The sequence below is a fragment of the Leptonotus elevatus genome, chromosome 12, assembly GCF_054856555.1.
Source record: "Leptonotus elevatus isolate MCC_2025b chromosome 12, RoL_Lele_1.0, whole genome shotgun sequence".
NCBI lineage: Eukaryota > Metazoa > Chordata > Actinopteri > Syngnathiformes > Syngnathidae > Leptonotus > Leptonotus elevatus.
In genome coordinates this window covers 22,024,300-22,044,014 of record NC_141250.1, presented here as the reverse complement: position 1 = coordinate 22,044,014, position 19,715 = coordinate 22,024,300, and the positions used below count along the sequence as shown (strand labels likewise).

Below are 19,715 nucleotides of genomic sequence, written 5' to 3'. Positions count from 1 at the left end.
CAAGATGGACCCATGGGGAACACCAACTGTGGCAAGCAGAAAAATTGATTAGTGAGATTTCGGCTGAATGTATAGAGTGCGAAAGATAGGTGGGAAACCAGGTGTGAGGTGTGTGAGTGAAATTTGGAGATGGCAGGATGGTTGGAATGGGTCGAAGATTCCGCCAAAGTAGCGTGTGATACCTTCAGGAATAGGAGTGCCGGAAATGTTACATTTGAGTAACACATCTGAGCCACATTTGGCAAGCGTATCTTGAAGAGGAAACTCAAACACGGGTGCTTCCATCGGGTCCTCTTCGGCAGACACGTAGGAATCATCTGAAGAATCTGCAGTATCACAGAAGGTAAAGAAAAGTTGAGTAGCGCCTTCCAATGCAACATGCAGAATGCAAAATTTAAAAAAAAGTATCAAACCCATTTCAGGAGACATTGGTCGTGGCCGACGATGCTTGACTTTGGTCTTCTGTTGTCCTTTGGCCTTCTGAGGTTCATTTGTCCTCATGGGAACATCTTCATCTTCTACAACAATTGTAGGGATGTTTAAATTTGGGGCTTGTTTTGTGAGATCCTCTTCCATTTTTTCCTTCACTTGATCGACGTGTTTCATCCTAGCGGGCTTTGGGGGTATTTGATGACTCGTATCTGGAGTAGTGACGGCACATGTTTGTACTAGCAGACTTTCAGGCCTGTTTTCGACTTTTCTCAATGCTACTTCTATCGGCGTCGTTCTCCCAGATGTCTCATTACGTTGTGTTGGCAATTCAGGGCGATGCGAAGATTCTTGGCTCCTTGAAAGCCTTTGTACAAGCGGACTTGGGGGCCTCTTTTCAAGTTTCTGTGCAGTCATTTCCAAATTCGTCGAACTTGTTGAGTCCTCCATTTGTTGATGGAATAACGCTGGTGATGATGATCTCTGGATTATTTCAGTAACTGGGCTGATTCGGCTAAAGTCTTGAAGTGATCGCACTCCCGGCAAGTCTGATAGTTGCATTGACTCTGTGGTGTCTTTTATATTTGTGGTAGCGATACTTGTGCTGTCTTGAATTTGGGAATGCCGCTGCTCTGGCGTTTGCTGTCCCGGATTGAGTCCTTTTTGCTCTTTTGCCCACTGAGATCGTTCCCTTTCTTGGAGTCTTTGAAGGACCTGCGGGGGAATAGGTTCAATTCTCCTGAAAGGCTGGCGCTGTCTCGCCTTCAAAGTGAGCTGTTCTGTTGAAAAGGATTTCTTCAAATGGGGTTTACCAACAAGTTTCTTGATGCGCTGCAACTCCTCCGTGAACTTGTTCTCAATGTCCTGTACTTTTTGAGAATAGCGAGGTTTCTCCTCCAGCGACGCAGCTCTCTGCTTAAACATTGATCGACGTTCGGCCGCGTCTTCTTTGAGAGCCTCTCTGAGATCTTCCCTGGAACTTTCTCTTGAAATCCCCAACCGGCTACCTCCGTCATCCGAGTCGACGGATCCCGCTCGATTGAACCCTGCCCAGGATCTCCCTGATATGGAGCCTTCGGGAAACTCCAGGCTTCGCCTTCTCTCTTCCAAGTCACGGACCTTCTCAAAAACTTTTGAACTTGCCCTGGTAAGCTTTGGGGATGGTCTCGGAGTAAACTCTTTCCGGGAGTACTCGCTCAGTGGCGTTTGTGGTCGTGAATCTTGGGTGTTATTTTGAGATTTTGGTGTTTTAACCTTTTCTTCAAACTCTGCGGGCACTGTGTCTTGGTATTCTGCTGGGGAAGCAACTTTCTTTCGCAAGCTGATAGGTGTTGTTGAACCAGAGCGACTTGGCATTGGTGAGGTGGAGGGACGTTTGACGAGTCTTGGGGACGGGGGTGGGAGAACTTCAGGTGGAGAACCTCTTGGAGAATCATTTGACTGGTTCCTAAAATACAGGAGTTGAGATGTCATCAGCAGATTTTGGACTGCAGCTCAAATAATTGAAAATCTCTTCAAAATGAACTTTTAGTACGATGAAAAAAGTCTCTCTTGCCTTGCTTTAGCGAGATCTTCACATGTTCTGGTTTCATCTTCTGCATACTTGTCCATCACTACATACATATCAGAATTAATTTGTTGGCTTGATTTAAAGACCCTCTTATGCGTGTCATGCAACTTGAAAGGTTTTTTTTTTTCAAATAAAGTGAAAATTAGAGAAAAGGTGGCTACCTGTATGCACTGCATGGTCGTCACCATCCACACTATTTTCATTGGTCTCAAATTGGTCTCCTCCTTCGTCCTCGCTGCTGTCCGATTCTAAAATACGTAAACATAAACATGAGAATGACTGAAAATGTCACAAAAAGCCATGCTAACATAGCAGTCTTCAGTCAGGATCTAATAAGTCTGTGTGAACCTCAAGGTTGAGCTAAAAAAAAAAAAAAGTGTTTTATTACGGTAATTGTTTATTAAATAGTAGCATTAAAACCACGTGTTGTTCTGATTTGCTCATGCTGAGAGGGAATTCAGTGACTGGTGGGCCTTAAAATAGAAAGAATCGCTGAGTCATTGGCACCCGGGCAGCTCTCGTGGGGTCCCGCTTCACAGTAGGTGGGATTATATAAACAGGGGTATTTCTTTTTCAACAACAGTGACAACAAAACAGCGCGCATTGCTGTAAAGAACATAGGCACAAAAGATGACACTCGATCTCAGAACAGCACAATAAAATTGGTATTCATGACAGATGAGTAATATTAGACATCAACTTTTCAGCTTTTATTTCTGCTTCTAGTATACTGTTAATTCATTTAGAAGCTGAAAGAGCAAAACTTTCGGTGAGCAAAAGTAATGGAACAAAATTCCCACCCGTCAGTCTCCTCTTTGGTACATAAAATGCATGCTGGACTGGGTTTGAGTCTGGAAAATGACCCTGACCCAGTCTATAGCCTTCCACATTCAACAACAGCTTCTCAGTCACCATAATTTTGCTCGCATGGAAATTTAGTGTGTTTAAACAAAAGCTTCTATCTGCTAAGTTGTTTGTCCGATCCAAATGTAAATACAGTCGCTGGAAATGAAAGCTGAAATGTTTATTTCTTGTCAAATGCTCATCTTTGTATGTCAAAACCAACTGTTTTCAGTCTATGGCAAAAATGAAGGAAATGGCCTCAGTGTTTCAATACTTTTGGATTGGATTGTGTACTATAAGTTGCAACTGTAAGTTATTATAAGAAGGATCTGTTATCAGTGTAGAAGAAAAGTAGTCATCATTAAAAGTGCAAAGTGAGAATCAAGTGAGAATGCAAGGTCATCATTTTGACTGAAAATTAATGGAAAGGAGAATTTCGGAGGAACACACAGCGATGCTGTGGAATTATTGATTACTGGATACAGTGGCCCCGTTTGTCAAAAATATGAAAATTTGGCCAGCACGCTAATCAAGGCACAGCAGTAACTCTAACCCAGCGCTTCAAATTCAAGTATTATAACTGTGAGTGTGTTTCAATATAAATCTGCCAAGTCAGCATAAATGGTAAACTCCATTTTATTTCTTCTCGAAGCTAAACTGAGTCGAACTGTCATGTAACCTTAATGATGTGTGGATTGTGTGGCAACCACTATTCTGTGCAGTGTGAGGCCATTTATAAATGCAGACAGCAATGAAAAAGGCATGGGAGTCCAACAAGAACCGTACATTTTGATCAACAATCATTTTCTTGCAATGCCTGCCTGTGTCATAACAGATCACATCTGCTGAATTTAAGGCAACCACTGACCAGAAGCTACTCAACTTTAAAAGGTAAATACAAACCGTATTGTCTTGGAAAGGAAAATGACTGGAGTCAACTTAGTCATGTAACTTGCCCCCATGCACCGCACCGCGAATACACGTGTCACGTACTCGTAAATAAGTTCACGTATTTCAGGAGTTTCATTCAAAAGTTTGCCTTTATAGATAGAAAAAGACAACAAAGTGGTCGGAACAATATGTGCAATATGAATTCACGTGTATCGTATGGTGTTCCACAGGGTTCAATTCTGGGGCCTCTGCTATTTTCATTGCATCTGCTGTAGTGATAAACCTATAATAGGCCCGATGTTGAGCATTTTGACAAATATCCTTATGGGCCTTTTTTCAAAATCTGACTGCCGATAAAATATAGAGCTAAACCATTTTAATCTCAGGAAACTATCAAAAATTTCAGTTAACTTTATAAGAGATGTTGCTGACCCTGGGAACCTTCTGAACCTTTTAGTTTTGTTCAACATTAAAACAAAGAAATGTGAACGTTTATGATTTCTGTTTTTGTTTTGTTTTTTAATTTAGGGGGGCGGGGGGGGGACACAGTAATGGCATTTTCTTCTTTCTTTTAAGACACGCTAATAACATTGGGAGCTAGAAATTTAAAATGAAGTATATTGTCTAAGATTTAAAAATAAATAAACTTTTACATTTTGAAAAGTCTGAAGACATTTTCAATAAGCATGAATGCTTTAAGACATTACAACAAAGTCAAAATTGGCATTTGTATTTTTTTTTACATTTTACCGTCAATATTTCTTCAGTAATGTACAGTATGTTTGATTTTAGCTTTGGACTTGGGAAGAAGAGCCGGAGTACCTGGTAAAAAAAAATCCACGCAACACGCCACAAGAAGGTGGGAAATTAGATTTAAACCTGGAACATCAGAAATGTGATGCAGACATGGTAACCATGCAACCACTGTGCTGCAGAATATTCCATGAACAGCTCCAAATAGCACAAAAAATGGTCCCAATAGTACAAAGGTACTGTCTCTAAAACAAAAGGTAGAAACTGAAACCAGATGACTTGCCTGATCTGATGACTACTTTGGTTTACATGGAAACTCCTGGTGTCCCCATCACTGGTATTTTCTGTCTTAGCGCTACAAGGAATTCCCCCAACCTTCAGAGGGGATTCCGAGCCGTCACCACGAGTCGAAAATGCTCAACAGGTATTTTCCTGCTTTGGAAAAAAAATAAAAATAATTGTCCCAAAAAAGAAATCAACTAGTTCGATTACAAAATGTGCTGAATGGAATGCTGATATGGAGACAAGGCACTTGATTGGTTATGTAACAAGTTCCACCTCAGAGCCTCGTCGGCATTCCTTCTTGTGGGAGAATCCGCTTAAGAAAAAAAAGCATTCATGAGAAGCCTCAGTCTGCTAAAAAACATTTGATCACCCCCGCCGGTGTCGCCGCCTGTCCACACAGTGGCCAGCGACAGTGTGAGCATCCTCCCCCGCTGCTTCCTTCGCAGCGCACATCCACAGGCGGGCGCAACAGTGGGAGTGAGCCAGCCCTCCCGAGATCACGCAGCGCTCGCTCCACAGCATCGCTTGACACTGCTCATCATTTTCCTCCCTTCCTTGGCCATGCATCTGCGTCTTTTTTTGCTCGGCTGCCGGGTTGCGATGGAGTCGCATTGTCACAGAGAGAGAGAGAGAGAAGCGGCAAGAACCCCGCAAGGTGGTCCTTCGCCTCTTTGCTTTGCCCAAACACTGATAAGATGGAACCTTGATAACGAGGTTTGGCTTGGACTATTTACGCTGTGCACGCTCTATGACACATATCGGTTTGAAATCTGAAGTTGAAATTCCTACACTGTTCTCCTGATTTGGATGAATATACCCCAAAATTAGAAGTGAAAGAAAGAGAACTGTCCATGTTCCAATATTTATATTGCACATACAGCCATGTGCAATGTGAGCTAAGTCGGTGGAGCATCAGTCTGGTCATTTGAATATACCAAATACCAAAACTTAGTCTCGCCCACCGCTGCGCAGATTGAGATCACACTTCGTGCCACACTTGCACTGGGCAAGAATATCGTGCCCGAACCCTTTAGCCACAACGGTTCCAAGTTCCAACTAGCAAAACATTTTTTGTTGATTTTCTCAGCCATTTTTAAATTTAGTCTCAGTTTTAGTCCACACTTGTTAGTTGTTATCATTTTTATTTAGTCACCTTTTAGTTGACTATAAATCGAGCATTTTAATCTTTATTTTAGTCCAAGAAAACATAATTGTATTCATCTGCTTTTAGTCAACAGAAACTGTCAACATTTTAATCTAGTTTACTTTTTTTTTGTCAGTAGATTATATTGAAGACATTTTCCCTCATCTTTTTGATTTAAAACAACTTCACACACAATTACAGTCTATCAACAAGCTGCTATTATGACTCCATGCTACAAGCTAGTACGTTAGCTAGCATTAGTTAGCGGTCAGATTATCATTGTTTGAACGTTAGCCTATAGCTGTTGCATTAATGTTACGTTGCTCTCGCTAGCTGCAGACAGGATTTTACAAAATCATAATTTTCCTCTCGTCTTTGCTCGTGAACGAAAATGTCCATAAATTTTAGTCCAGTCTTCATTAAATGAGCTAAATTTTCATCTGGTCTTCATTAGTCCAAGAAAATGCATACTGATTTAGTCCCAGTCATTGTTTATTAATGGCGGTTTTAGTCTAGTCTAGTGTAGTTTTCATCCGGTGAAAATTTTTCGTTGACGAAATGATCTTCATTTAGTTTTGATTAACAAAATGAGCACTACTTGCCAGCATCATCTGCTCCTTGGGCGTTGATGAGTTATTAACATTGTTTTTTAGTTTCAATTTATATTTTAGCTGTTTTGGATTTAGTTATAGCTGTGTAGCTCAATGAATGGGATTGTCTATTGTAGTCTTATCTGTCTCACTCTCCTGAGAAAAGAAGGGAGTGTATGTAGCCTGGTACCGGTCTCGGTCGGAAGAGACAGGCTGATTTATTATTGTTTTTCTCTAATCTGATTTATACCTATGGTTAACAGAAGGGGGGATTTTCTTGTATTCACTGAGTTGTAAACAAATGTACTGTGGGCTGATGGGAGGAGACTTTTCGTATTCACCCACTTTTCAATAAATAATGATGTGCCGGAGAAGAGGACACACAATCTGAACACACTGTTTGAGAGAGTTCAATTGTTGTCATCAAAAGCTTTTGATACCTTTGCAAAGGGACTTCTTCACCAGAATCTCACCATTCAGTTAATTGAACACGCAAAGAGTACAATACTTAATATTGTCTACTCTAACAGCGTATTTTCCAAATGTGAAGATGAGGTTCAATACTTCACAAAGGCTTCATTTGCGGTTTCACATGACCATTTAACAGCAGGGTTAGTCAATCTAGTGCAGGGTGATTTCCACAGTGTAAAAGGAGCTCCACCTGTTGAGTCCGACTTAAGACCCAGGAGGAATACGCCATGTTGAGGCTGGCGTCCAACCACGCTGGAGGGGAGCCATCATGGCCCAGAGCAACGCTGACATTTTCACCATGGCCAAGCACACATCTCCCGCAAGCGCTATAAAAAGTTCAAAGTACAATGACGGTGTGTGTCACAATATAAACAAGTGTCCAGGGATTTTTATGTAAAACAGCAATCATTTCTCAAGATAATGAGCTTCAGGTCGGGACATCTCAGTCCAGAATTTCTCCTCTTTCTACTCAAGCCACTACCGGGAAGCTTGTTTACCTGCCGGCTGAGCAAAGCCAAACGGTGGCGATGTCTTGACTTTCTGGACTTGGATTTCATAACTCTGGTTGTCATATTTATGAATAATAATAATAATAATTCATAGACTTTACATAGCTTACTTTTTTGGACACTCTAAGACGCTTTACACAGCAGAGAATATAAATGACAGCAAAATGACAACAAAAGACAATGAGATGAAGGAAAAGCCCTTTTGAAAATCCCACCTGGGGTTTTGAGGAGGTTTTTGAAGTTTTGGAGTCTGTGTTCTTAATGGGTTGTGGGTTATTTATGAATGAAATATGATGATAGCCACCACACATGTCCGCGGAGCTCACGATATGTCTACTTGCACCTCAATTAATTTCACCAAAATCGCATTACACTCCTTGTGCTAAGGCTTAGACTTAGTCTTTCAGCCACCAAATTGTCGGGTCCCTCGGTAGGGCCAAAATGCCGAGCATGGCAAGAGCCATTTCCTTTTTTTTTGCTTGTTTGTTAAATTCCCAAACATGCTGAACAAGGCTTGCACCTGCATGAAAATGGATGCGCCAGTTTTAACCTGCACTGTCAATAAATCTAGAGCCCAAAATGTCTATCACGACAGCACACGAAAAAGTCTCAAGGACCCATGACCGTCATGGCAACAGGAAGGATGGATGACCGGCGCTAAATTGCACAACTCACTATTCACTCATTGCCTCCACTATTTAATATTGGCGAAACATGGCCTAAAATATTTGATGATCATTTCAAAGATTGGCCATGAAAAAGTTTGCAGCTTTAAATATTTCTTATCATTTGAATTTCCATGACTTTCTTGTGACACCTCGGAGATTCTTAACATTTCAGCCTTGGGATCTGACATTTAGCCCGCCAGTCTCTGCATACAACCTATATTTCCCATCGCAAGGCGGTCCAGGTATGACCGAGACTAATGACTCCTCTGATCACATACGACTTTAAATTCCACTCGCGTGTAAAAATAGCCGGCGCCAATGACATGACAATGCGATCTTATCAATTTGCCAAAATTGAAGTTGGACTGGCGCGGATCGCCGTAAATATCTCATTCAGGTGGGAAATAGATTGAAGAATTTAACTGAATATACTGAGAAGCAGGAGGGAGAAACAGTTGTACTGGGCAGGGCTAAAATTAGCGCTGATGTCTTCCTGTGTAACAGGAGAGACGCCGGCCTGCGAACATCCCAAAAATCTAAGGCCTGGCACATTCCACTATATAAATAACTGGAGAGTCGGTGGACGCGGGGGCAGCCAAGAGAGACATTTTGGAAGTGGGAGAGAGAGAGAGAGAAATGTTTAGGCAGTATGGTTGAGTGAAGGGACAGCTGTAGACCACGCGCACGGCAAATCATCCGCCTCCTCAATCAAACTGAAGGTTAAAGTGGAGGAAACTTTTGAGACCGATTGTCCCACTTTTATGTCAAGGGTGGGGGCTTGTTGATGACTTCAAACCGAGATGTTGTTTCATCACTCATTTGACGTCTTTGGCTGCCAAGCAAAAAGAAAATGGATGGCATTATGTTTGTATCCTTGACGGCTGATACTGAGCTCTACGTTTGCAGCATACAATTATTGTCTTTCCGACTTATCGTGCTATTAAAGAGCTGCTTTTGGTGTGAGTGAGTGTAAAGTGTGAAGTGTTGTTCGTCTAAATGTGCCGTGTGACTGACTGGTGATCAGACCAGCGACACCCCGCTTCTCTCACTAAAAAAAATAGACTCTAAAATTGTCAATTGGTGTGAATGTAAGTGTGAAAGCTGGTAGCTTTTCAATATATGCCCTGCAATTAATAATAAGTGTCATAATACCTTTATTTATAGTGATTTTAGTCAAAGCATTGTATAAATCACCAGAAACAAATTAAAAAAATATGGCACAGTAAAAATATTCAATTGTATTTATTTACATTACACATTTCACAGTGTACTGACATTCACGTCACGATTTTGAGCTCCACGATCCCCGTTATATGAAATGAATCCAATCGTAACCAGCGCTTCTTACTACAGTCTTACTACAGCAGTGGAATTTTAGATTAGTTTATTTATTTGGTCATAACAATTAATAAGTAAAAATTATGTACTACATATACACATGCATATATTTACAAAAATATGTGATTATTACTGACATACATATGTAGAAAAATATCTTTTGTCCATATTTTTGTAATAACTATAAACTACATTGCTATTTCGTAACTTGCATTTATACACGTACTTGAAATTCTTAATTGAGTTGCACAGTTTCAATTCACAATCGAAATGATTCCACAAGTTGACTCCCTTCTCTGACATTCGTCTCTGTTTCACATTTGTTCTGGTTTTTGTTTTCCTAAACATCGATGTTCCTCTTCTGAACAGCAAGGGAGCATATTCGTATTTATTTCAAACATAAATTGGGCGGTTTTAAAGTCCACGAGCTCTTTAAATTTAAGTATATGTGATTTTTATTAAATAAATTATTGGTGGGCGCACGATAATCAGCTAGGTTAATTATTCTAATTGCTCTCTTCTGTAAAGTTGTGTCTGGAGAGTAAAAAAAAACGTTGATGTGCTATAAAAAAAAACGGACTGACATTTTGGAATCAGCATGCCAATTTTAGTTTTAATCAAACTCAACAGAAAAATTCAAGAAGCATTTTCATGATAAGTATTGCTTTGGGGTTTTGATGATGTCACTGCCGAGCATACGCTGATCAGCAAAATATCTTGGGAAGTGTAGCACTAAATTCCGTTTTGTGACAGTGTCAGAGCTGCTGCTTTGACGAATGACTTGGCTCGGACCAAAGTGCACAAGCGCGTATCAGCTCCAGCACTTTGCTGTTGTTCTGCAGCGCTCAGCATGACTTTGTAAAAAAGATTGACTTTTCAAACGAGACGTGTTTTTCCTGCTGAGAGAGTCGATGAGAAATGCATTGGCCAGACTTGTCACTGCGGAACGCTTCAATCAGAGCGAGCGCTGCTGTGTGTCGGGGAGTTTGTAACTTTTTGGGGTCTCGCAGGTCAAAATTGTATGCAAGGACCCCCTTCCACTCATAATTCTAATGCCAGGTAACGTGTACGCCCGGAACGTCATAGGAATTATTTACTTGAACATTTCAAAGGAATTGAAATGAAATCCATCATGGCTAACTGATATGCACTTTTCCCCACTAACAACCTAGCTGCTAAAAGAGAAGCGCCGATTCGTTCTCACCACTCAAATCTGTCAGTGACAAATCCACAAGCCAGGTAGGCAGGAAAGCGTCTCTACCACATTATGGCAATGTCGTCAACATCAACCTACCTTATTATTACCGGTAGATGGGGAAAAAAAAGGTTTGGCGCCGAATGACTATTTTCACCGCTAAGATTGCAGACATTTAACGCTTCAAACATGTTGCTTGACGATTACAAAAAAAAAACGACAGACATCGTAATGGCACAATGGTGAGTTCAGTTCTTAATCAGTGTTTTTACGTGAAAGTGACTCGCCTGCCGTCTCTGGCGCAAAGATGGCCGCAGGGCACCGCTGAGTTCAAACAGCAGGACCTTTTAAAAGATGCATTCAGTTGTAAGCACGCGAGCACAGTATTTTTGATAAAAATGACTTCTTGGATATTTCATGCTGGAAACCAACAAAATACTTTGACACAGAGTGATGCACACATCTCACATGTGATGAGTTATTAACGTTGTTTTTTAGTTTTAATTTATATTTTAGCCGTTTTGGATTTAGTTGACTCAGTGTAGGCTCAATGAATTGTATTCTTGTCTGTGTTACTTTCATGAGGAAGGGCAACGAGTTCAAACATTCATTCGCTATCTCTAAATGGGAGGGCCGGACTCTGCTGTGTCGGAAGGGAGTCAGGCTTATTGTTATTGTATTTTTTTTAATCTGATTTATACCCATGGGAACAGATTATCTTGTATTCATTCAGTTGTAACCAGGTGTATTGTGGGCTGATGGGTGGAGACTTCTAGTCTCCCACTTTTCTGAATAAATGATGATGCTACGGAGAGCCGGGCACACAATACTGAACAAACCGCTTGAGAGTTCAATTGTTGTCAATCAAAAGCTTTTGATTCCTTTGCAAAGGGACTTCTTCACCAGGATCTCACCATTCAGTTAATTGAACACGCAAAGAGTACAATACTTAATATTGCCTACTCTAACACATGTGACGATGGATACTCTCAGGAAGGAATTCTCCATTCTGCAGCGCTTTTGACAATGCTATGTAATCTAACTGGGCACGTTCGAAAACATGCTCTGAAGTTGGTACACAACACTGAGAGTGCGAATGTTTGGAGAGGACGTTTCTGAACGCACCAGCGTGTCGTAGTAAAACTTGTGTTTCGCTTACAACACAGCTCAGTGGTAGGCTAATTAACTAGCTAACCCACACAGCTAGCTAACGTCAACATTAGCCAGTCAATAACCAGCACCTCACGAAAAGCCAGACGTAGCGCCAGTAAACCGCAAACTTCAGACAAAAAAAGAGTTGATAAGGTACGAACTTGAGTAGCTGATTATCCACGGGACACGAAATGTGAATGACAACGTTTATATCCCCCGTCAAACCAACGCATCTTGCTAGAACCTTTTCTGTCTCCTACTGCCTGACGGACTGGACTGGCAGAGTGTTTTCGCTTACAAATGACCTCCTTATGGTTTTGGAAACCAAACTTAATTACGGACAGGTTTGCCGACTCCTGTCTTCAACCACTCTGTGGGTGCACAGCACTCTTGGCGCCACTGGGAAGGCAGCATGTGAGCACCTGCATTCTGCGTACCGGTCTTGATAAAAAAAAATCCAGAGTCCGCCCAGTCCAAGACTAAGACTAAGACAAGAACAAGTTAAAAATGCCTTTGATTCCGAGATGAGACCAAGACCCTTAAAAAGTGGTTAAGAGACCAAGACCCTTAAAAAGTGGTTAAGAGACCAAGACCGATCTTGAGAACGACAACAGTAAATAAATGCGCATGCAGAGATGTTAGATTGATGATACGTGACATAATGTGAACCCCAATCTTTGGCCCGTGAACCCCAGTTTGAGTCTCCAATGATCTGGAGAGTGAAAGATATTTTTGTTGTCTCGTTTTTTTTTTATGTGGAGTGGACTCTAAGAAATCACGATGTACCACATTGTCCGTATGAATAATGGATGGCAGGAGCATCCGCATGAATGCGTGTCCTTGAAAATGAGACTGTGCCCCCCCCATTTCATTGGGCATTTAATCAAGAGTGCTTTTCAATGCCACATAGTTTCTAACTTAAATCAGTTGGATGGATGCTTTTGCATGAAACCAAAACTGTGAACTACAAAATAGAAACAGAAATGGTGACGCTCAACAAGCAAGAACGCAAAGTAGTAGTAGAAGTTATCGTCCTCGTACTAGAGAAAACTTTCCTTTGTTATGTAATCAAAAGGTCCCAAGCACAACCATCCAAAAAGAAATCCTTGGCACCTACAGAAAGTTAAGAAAACATTGCCCTGGACAACACCAAATGTGAACAAAATTCTCAAGGACTATGCCTGAAATGGATTAGAAAGTCGAATTCCAGGACTTGTACTTAAACAAATGACTTGGGAATTTGACCAAACCAAAAATTTGAGCAAAAGCAGAGATCGTGAACAGGTGGTTGACGCTGAATTGTGAAAGATTGAAATCCATGTCATCCAATGTAGGCGGAACATGGCCACAGGTGTCAAATCCAGGTTTAGAAAGTAGAAACCGTGCCACAGAACTCGTTCACCTGCCGGTCGAGTGGCTAAAGCCAAACGGTGGCGGGGTTTCTCCTTCCTTGACTAGAGTTTGGCACCTCTGCATGGTGACAAAGTTCAGTTAACATCTCGAGGATTTTCAGAACATTTAAAAAGAGAATTGCCGAGCGACACAAAATTGAGAGGATGCGTTTCTCATAACAGGACACATGAAAAAAAGTCTCAAGAACCCATGACCAAAATTGACCAGGAAGTTGGCCATTTTGGTTTGAATTTTTGTATTGAAAGAGGTGTCAAATCTCGGTCCAGAAAGTAAAAACCCTGGCACCGTTTGGCTTTCGCCAAAACGGTGTTTCTACTCAACTGGGAGCTAAATGAGCTCCTCCGCAGGTAAACGAGTCCTTGAGTGGAAGCACCTGTGACTAAAGCCAAACTGACAAGAGTTGTTACTTTCTTAGACATGGAATTGACACCACTGTTTGCTGAATATTTGAAGATGATGTTTCAATGAATGTTTCGTGACTTAAACCTCACGGGTCAAACGTACATTTACAACACGGGTGACGCCCGCGTGGCACGAATACTAAAAGTGCGTCTCACCTTCCCCCAGATCCAAGACTGCAAGTACAGCGCTGCTGCGGGCCTCCCCCAGGTGGTTATTGGCAATGCAGGTGTAGAGACCCGCATCACTGGGCTTGCAATCCCTAATCCAGAGGCCTCCGTATTCCTGGTTTTCCATGTTGAGGAGCTCGTCATTGTGGTACCAGTACAGGCAAGGTTGGGGGTCTCCACAAACGGCCACCTTGAGCCGGATGTCGCAACCCGTCCCGACGGCGGCGTTCCGCATTTTTCTCATGAAAACCGGCGGAGTCGGGCTGGGATGAGCCGGTCCTCTGGCCTCCGGGCTGCCTTTGGAGCGTTTGGGTGGGACGGCGGGACTCGGGGCAGCTTCATTTGCCCCCTTCTTGAGGGACGCGTCGCCTTCTGATTTTTTCATTGTGACTTCAATAGTCCCATTTTTGGAAGTTCAGATCATGAAATTCTCTCAAATGTCCTCGCTGTTGAAGTAAACCCCCCCCCCCAAAAAAAAAACGTTACCTGGTGATTGAGGAGAAGGAGCTTGGTGCCACTTGGTGACACAGTGGTATATTTAGTGCGAGACCCCTTGGATCATGTTGCATTAACAGCTCCTTCGACTTCTGCCTCTTCAAAGTGACGACTGTGCTTTTTTTCTTCTCGTCCTGCTCTTGAGCTCTCGGTCACCATTCCCCGTCACTTCAAATCTTCTGACAGTTTGGCTTCAAAAGTCTGCAAGTCTCGCTTGGTTTCTGGTGCTGAGTATCAAGCCACTGTCCAGTGGGTTGGACGCTGCCCCCCTGCCCCCCCCCTGCCTTCCTTTTCCCATGAGCTAATCCACCCCGTGCATGATCTCCCCACCGCCGCCGCCGCCGCCACCTCTGCCAGTTTGTTGGTGGAAATGACCGTCATGGGCCCAGCAAGCCTTACAATGGCAGCTGCCACCAGCGAGGGTCCCACCCACGTTGTCATTTTTAGCCAGCCTGGGGTCAGTAGAACGTGTGAGGTGGTGCGACAACCCAAACTTGGCAGAGCGGAGGGGTGGTGGGCACGGGACAGCGATCGCATTTAAGGACGTTATTAAGAAGTTATTAAATATGTAATAATGTTCAGCACAATTATAAAACAACACAAAAAAATAAGGGGGACAAATAACGTTTTAGTATTAGTTTTATTTATACTGTACTTGTGTGTATTTGTAGCATGCAAGACTAAAAAAAAAAAGTTGCCATAAGTATTATGTAATAAAGTAAACGACAATCCCGAAAGGACCTTCCTTCTTCTGTATGGCCGAACACTAACGATAAAATACATTTATTTCAAATAAACTATGAAATTAAATGACAAATATAAAAACAAAGGACATTTTTGCTATAAGTTAGTTTGTTAATTTTCTTCGTTTTTTTTAACAGCACTCTCATTTTTATTCTATTCCGTTAATTTTTTTTTTGTTTTTTGTTATTTCATTACTTTTTGCGAACTATAATACCATTGTCGAAAGCAAACTTATGTGGTTGTTTTAATTAAGATGAAGCCTTGACATGCTTTCTGTCTTTCTCGAATGTTTTACAGCTCAAGGAGAAAGCAAAATGTTTGTCACAACACATTTAGCTTTGGATTTTTATTTTTAGCATCTGTAAACAACATCCTAATTTTGAATGTCTGCATAATCCCTAAACAACTGGAGGATGGTCATGCATTGTTATATACATGGTAGCATGTTACATTGACATGTAAGAGTTCATGTATTGGGTCTCAGTACATCACATGTTGACAAGTCTATTTCCATTTCCCGGTTGTCATAGTAACATTTCAGTCAGCCTGAACATCATTTCATACGCTAAACTGCAGCGCGCGCACATGCGCGCGTGCGCACAAAAAGCATGCATGAGGGGTTTCAATTGCAGAGTTTGTTGTCTTTCTCCTATTATATGAGGCCTAATAAAAACTGACAGGATCAAATCAACTCAGCTCATCATCATTTAGTTCACGTGGTTGCCCTATAGGGGGCGGTAAAATGCCTTTGATGTTAATCGTCCAATCAATGATCAGTGTATTTAAATTGCTAACTTAAAACTCAAAGTCACCCTATTTCACCAAAAGGAAAAAAAAAGAACAAAGAGATAATTTTGTCTTGAGGTGGAACAAAACTTCCTGTTTTGTCATAATGGTGGCATGTGCTAACGTGTTGCAAAACTTGAGAAATATATTTTCCTCTTACGTGAAGGAGAATATGGATTGTGCATCAAAGCCTTCTGTATGCTCTAGCATTTTAAAAAAAAAAACGTATGAATGCGTTTTTGGGAGTGAAGGGCAAAGTATTAAAAAACGTATTTACACGTTTTTGGGGTTTGAATGAGTTAAAATCCAAGAAAGACGCTAAAAAATGAGATGACAGATATTGAAATCATAGAAAATTGACCAAATACAAAGTTTGTTGATTTTCCAAAGAACGTGTCCTTTGAGTTGTTTACATGAACGTAGACGTGGCGTCGGACGTGAGCGAAGACCTGCTGGTCCTGGACACGGACGTTCTCTCCAGGACGCCCATCTTCCTCATCAGCTGCTGCAACCTCCTCCTGAACTTCTCTCCCACAAACGCGTACAGCACCGGGTTGACGCAACTGTGCAGCAGGCCCAGGCTGTGGGTGGCCAGCACGGCCTGATCCACCGCCATCCTGGCAGGGCAGCCGTACTGCACTATCCTGGCGCGGAAGAAGGTGTCCGTCATCAGCGCGATGTGGTACGGCGTCCAGCACAGCAGGAACGCCACCACCACAAACACAATCACCCGCATGGCCCGCTGCCTCTGGAAGCCGCCGCGGATGCGAAGGAGGCGCTGGATGGTGACGCCGTAGCAGGGAAGCATGACGGCCAGCGGGATGACGAAACCGAGAGAGTGGCGGAGGACTCTGGTGGCCAGGCGCCACTCGTCGGCGCTGCCCGGGTCGTAGTACTCGGCGCACACCATGTGACCGGAGGAGGAGAAAGACGAGTACAGCAGTCCCGGCAAGGACAGGAACGCTCCGACGGTCCAGACCGCGGCGCAGATTCCCCAGCTCAGCAGCTGCCGGTTGGACCTGCGGGCCTCCATGGCTCGGACGATGACCATGTAGCGGTCCATGCTGATGCAAGTCAGGAAGAGGATGCTGGAGTAGAAGCTGAGCTCTTGGACCATGGTGACGATTTTGCACAGCCAGTCTCCAAACACCCATCCCTTGGAGACTGAGGTGGCCCAGAACGGGAGCGTGACGGCCAGCAGGATGTCGGCCACGGCCAGGTGCAGGAGGTAAAGGTCCGAAGGGGGCAGCGCGTGCTTGCTCAGACCGATCACCAGGCCAACCACTACATTTCCGGGAATGGCCAAAAGGAAGATGACGACGTAAAAGATGCTGATAAAAACCGCAGCGGCGTACGGGATGGTAAACGGGCTGCAGGGTTGCGTGTCGGGGTTGATGATGAAGTCGGTGTCGTTATAAGTGAAGTTGAGTTCGTCGTACGCTGAGCCGAAGTCGATGGTGTAGGACACCGCGGAGCTTAGATCTGAGGGTGAGATTGAGAAAAATTCACACTCAATTGTCATCCATCTGTCCGTTTTCTGTACCTATCCCAGCTGACTTCTGCTATGGTTATCGGTTCATTGTGAGGCATGTACGGACGCACCCATATCGAAAACTAGTGACAATTTAGATGCTTTGTTTTCGGCCAAAGAACTGCCGTTCAGCCTGGACTGGTTGCCAGTCAATAAACAACCACTCACACTGACTATGGAGTCTATAACTTTCAAAAACCAAACATTCGGGTTTTGAAAAGTCATGTAAACACGCATAAAAATCTGAACAAGACCCTTTTCTAACCCCTGTAGGAACTGTTAGAGTAGACAATATTAAGTATTGTACTCTTTGCGTGTTCAATTAACTGAATGGTGAGATCCTGGTGAAGAAGTCCCTTTGCAAAGGTATCAAAAGCTTTTGATTGACAACAATTTGAACTCTCAAGCGGTTTGTTCAGAATTGTGTGCTCGGCTCCCCGTCACATCATCATTTATTCAGAAAAGTGGGAGACTAGAAGTCTCCTCCCATCAGCCCACAATACACTTGGTTACAACTCAGTGAATACAAGAGAATCTGTTCCCATGGGTATAAATCAGATTAAAAAAAATACAATAATAATAAGCCTGACTCCCTTCCGACCAGCAGAGACCGGCCCTCCCATTAGATAGCGAATGAATGTATGAACCCGTTGCCCTTTCTCATGAAAGTAACACAGATAAGAATACAATTCTATTCATTGAGCCATACTGAGTTAACTAAATCCAAAACGGCTAAAATATAAATTTAAACTGAAAAACAATGTTAATAACTTAACAGAACTCTTTCTGTTCACTGAAACGGGTTAACCTGAATGTTTCAGAAAACGGATATCGACTGCATGTAAACGGAGTCACTCTCGACAGTCAACTTAAAGCAGGGCTGTCCAAACGTTTTCATACAGAACTGCAGACAGAAGAACGGAAGGACGCAAGGGCTGCTTTGAAACTCTTTGACTTCAGTCGATCAATCAATCATCGATTGTTTATGGTTTCAAGTTATTTTAAGAAAAACTGCTACAGACAGTAACTAAAACCTTTTGGGGTGGTCTCGGCCCTCTATCCCACTTGACTAGATCCACCCTTGCGCGACCAAATCGCATCTCAACATTCAGAACCGAAACAAGAGCAAATAGTTGTAAACTGGCCATTTTTAAAACACAGAAAATGTAAAAATGTGTTTCTTTCAAACTGCACGCAATAAGAACTGCCTTTCGCTCTCAGTTTAAAAGCAGCAAAAAGTGTCGTTTCAATTTGATTCCATCATTTGAAGGGCGTGAATACTTGCCAGTCATTCTGGTGGCTCCCGTGCAGCAGGCGAAGCGCTAAAGTATGTCACGAGAAGATAAGGAACAAGAAATTTGCCTTTCTTGACACTCCTCCCATCACCAGTGCTGCATTTTCTTGCTTCCGACCAACTTTTTCCATGTGGGTAAATAAATTCTGATTTCACATGCTAACAAACCAAAATGCTGTACTTTAGGATTGTTGAAATAATATGTCAGCTCACTGATATCCAAGCATTAAAAAAAAATGGTGACTTACTCATGTTTGTTGCTGGTCCTCAGCTTGTCTTCTTTGTGCGTTGCTGAAAAGTTTTGTGATGTTACTCAAATCAGATGGTTGGATGCTTGCTTGTCTTCCACCCAAAAAAACAAAAGAGCACTTCCCCATTTGACAAGCGGGCCATATGTGTTGTCATAAGATGTACACCATCACAACATTTGTGGACATGAAAGATAAACCGGGAGTGTATAAAATGTTCAATAATTCGTACAAACACCGAATGAACAAATACTCAGAAATGAGAGATGCAGACACATCTTGTCCTCGCACCACCTTTTTGTTGCCATGCTCCACCCACATTAGATGGCACAGGTGATAAAAAATAAAAATAAATCCCCAAAATGGCTGACTTTTTTGTGCATCCGTTTTTGACAGTCATGCCCACAAATTCAGTCTAAAGTGGTAAAATTGGTGTCACCGGGCTGATTTTCTTTCTCTCTCTAACTTACGAGCCTAGCAATGCCTCCAAAATATCAGAGTCAAACCAAAATGGCTGACTTCCTGTTCAATTCCAGGCATGGGCCTTGAGACATTTTCATGCGTGCTGTTGTAGAAATAATAATAATGTCATAGAAACAGCCGCCCAATTTCACGTCCATGAGTGAAATTGCATTTGTTTTCTTCCTATTATTCTATGGAGTGCTTCTGAATGCGTTTTAGGGGTTGCATTTCAGGACATCTAAAACACATTCAGCAGAATACACTTGATGGGGGGGGGGGGGGGGGGTGGTGCATTTTGGGAAAAGTCAAACTCGCCTTTGTCACGGGCTGTGAAC

The 19,715-nt window shown here is 42.5% G+C and overlaps 2 protein-coding genes across 3 annotated transcripts in view; both read right to left on the bottom strand.

Moving 5' to 3' along the window:
* The window catches only part of spegb (striated muscle enriched protein kinase b), a 31,310-nt gene extending 17,105 nt beyond the window's left edge, over positions 1–14,205 (bottom strand). The window contains exons 1-5 of the mRNA XM_086091635.1: positions 13,809–14,205; positions 2,161–2,247; positions 1,985–2,042; positions 414–1,876; positions 183–326 (exon numbers count right to left, since the gene is read on the bottom strand). Coding sequence (XP_085947761.1) covers positions 183–326; positions 414–1,876; positions 1,985–2,042; positions 2,161–2,247; positions 13,809–14,205 — 2,149 coding nt within the window. The remainder of the gene's footprint in view (positions 1–182; positions 327–413; positions 1,877–1,984; positions 2,043–2,160; positions 2,248–13,808) is intronic.
* Positions 14,206–14,990: 785 nt separating this feature from the next.
* On the bottom strand, positions 14,991–19,289 carry cxcr1 (chemokine (C-X-C motif) receptor 1). Of its 2 annotated transcripts, none has more exons than XM_086091197.1 (2): positions 18,919–19,289; positions 14,991–17,327 (listed from the first exon to the last, which is right to left on the bottom strand). In XM_086091197.1, exons 1-2 carry the CDS (start codon positions 18,920–18,922, stop codon positions 16,255–16,257), a joined length of 1,077 nt encoding a protein of 358 aa, XP_085947323.1. In that variant the 5' UTR covers positions 18,923–19,289; the 3' UTR covers positions 14,991–16,254. The 2 variants fall into 2 exon arrangements, with proteins under 2 accessions (XP_085947323.1, XP_085947322.1); XM_086091196.1 differs by lacking the exon at positions 18,919–19,289 and adding an exon at positions 18,662–18,692.
* Between the last annotated feature and the right edge of the window lie 426 nt (positions 19,290–19,715).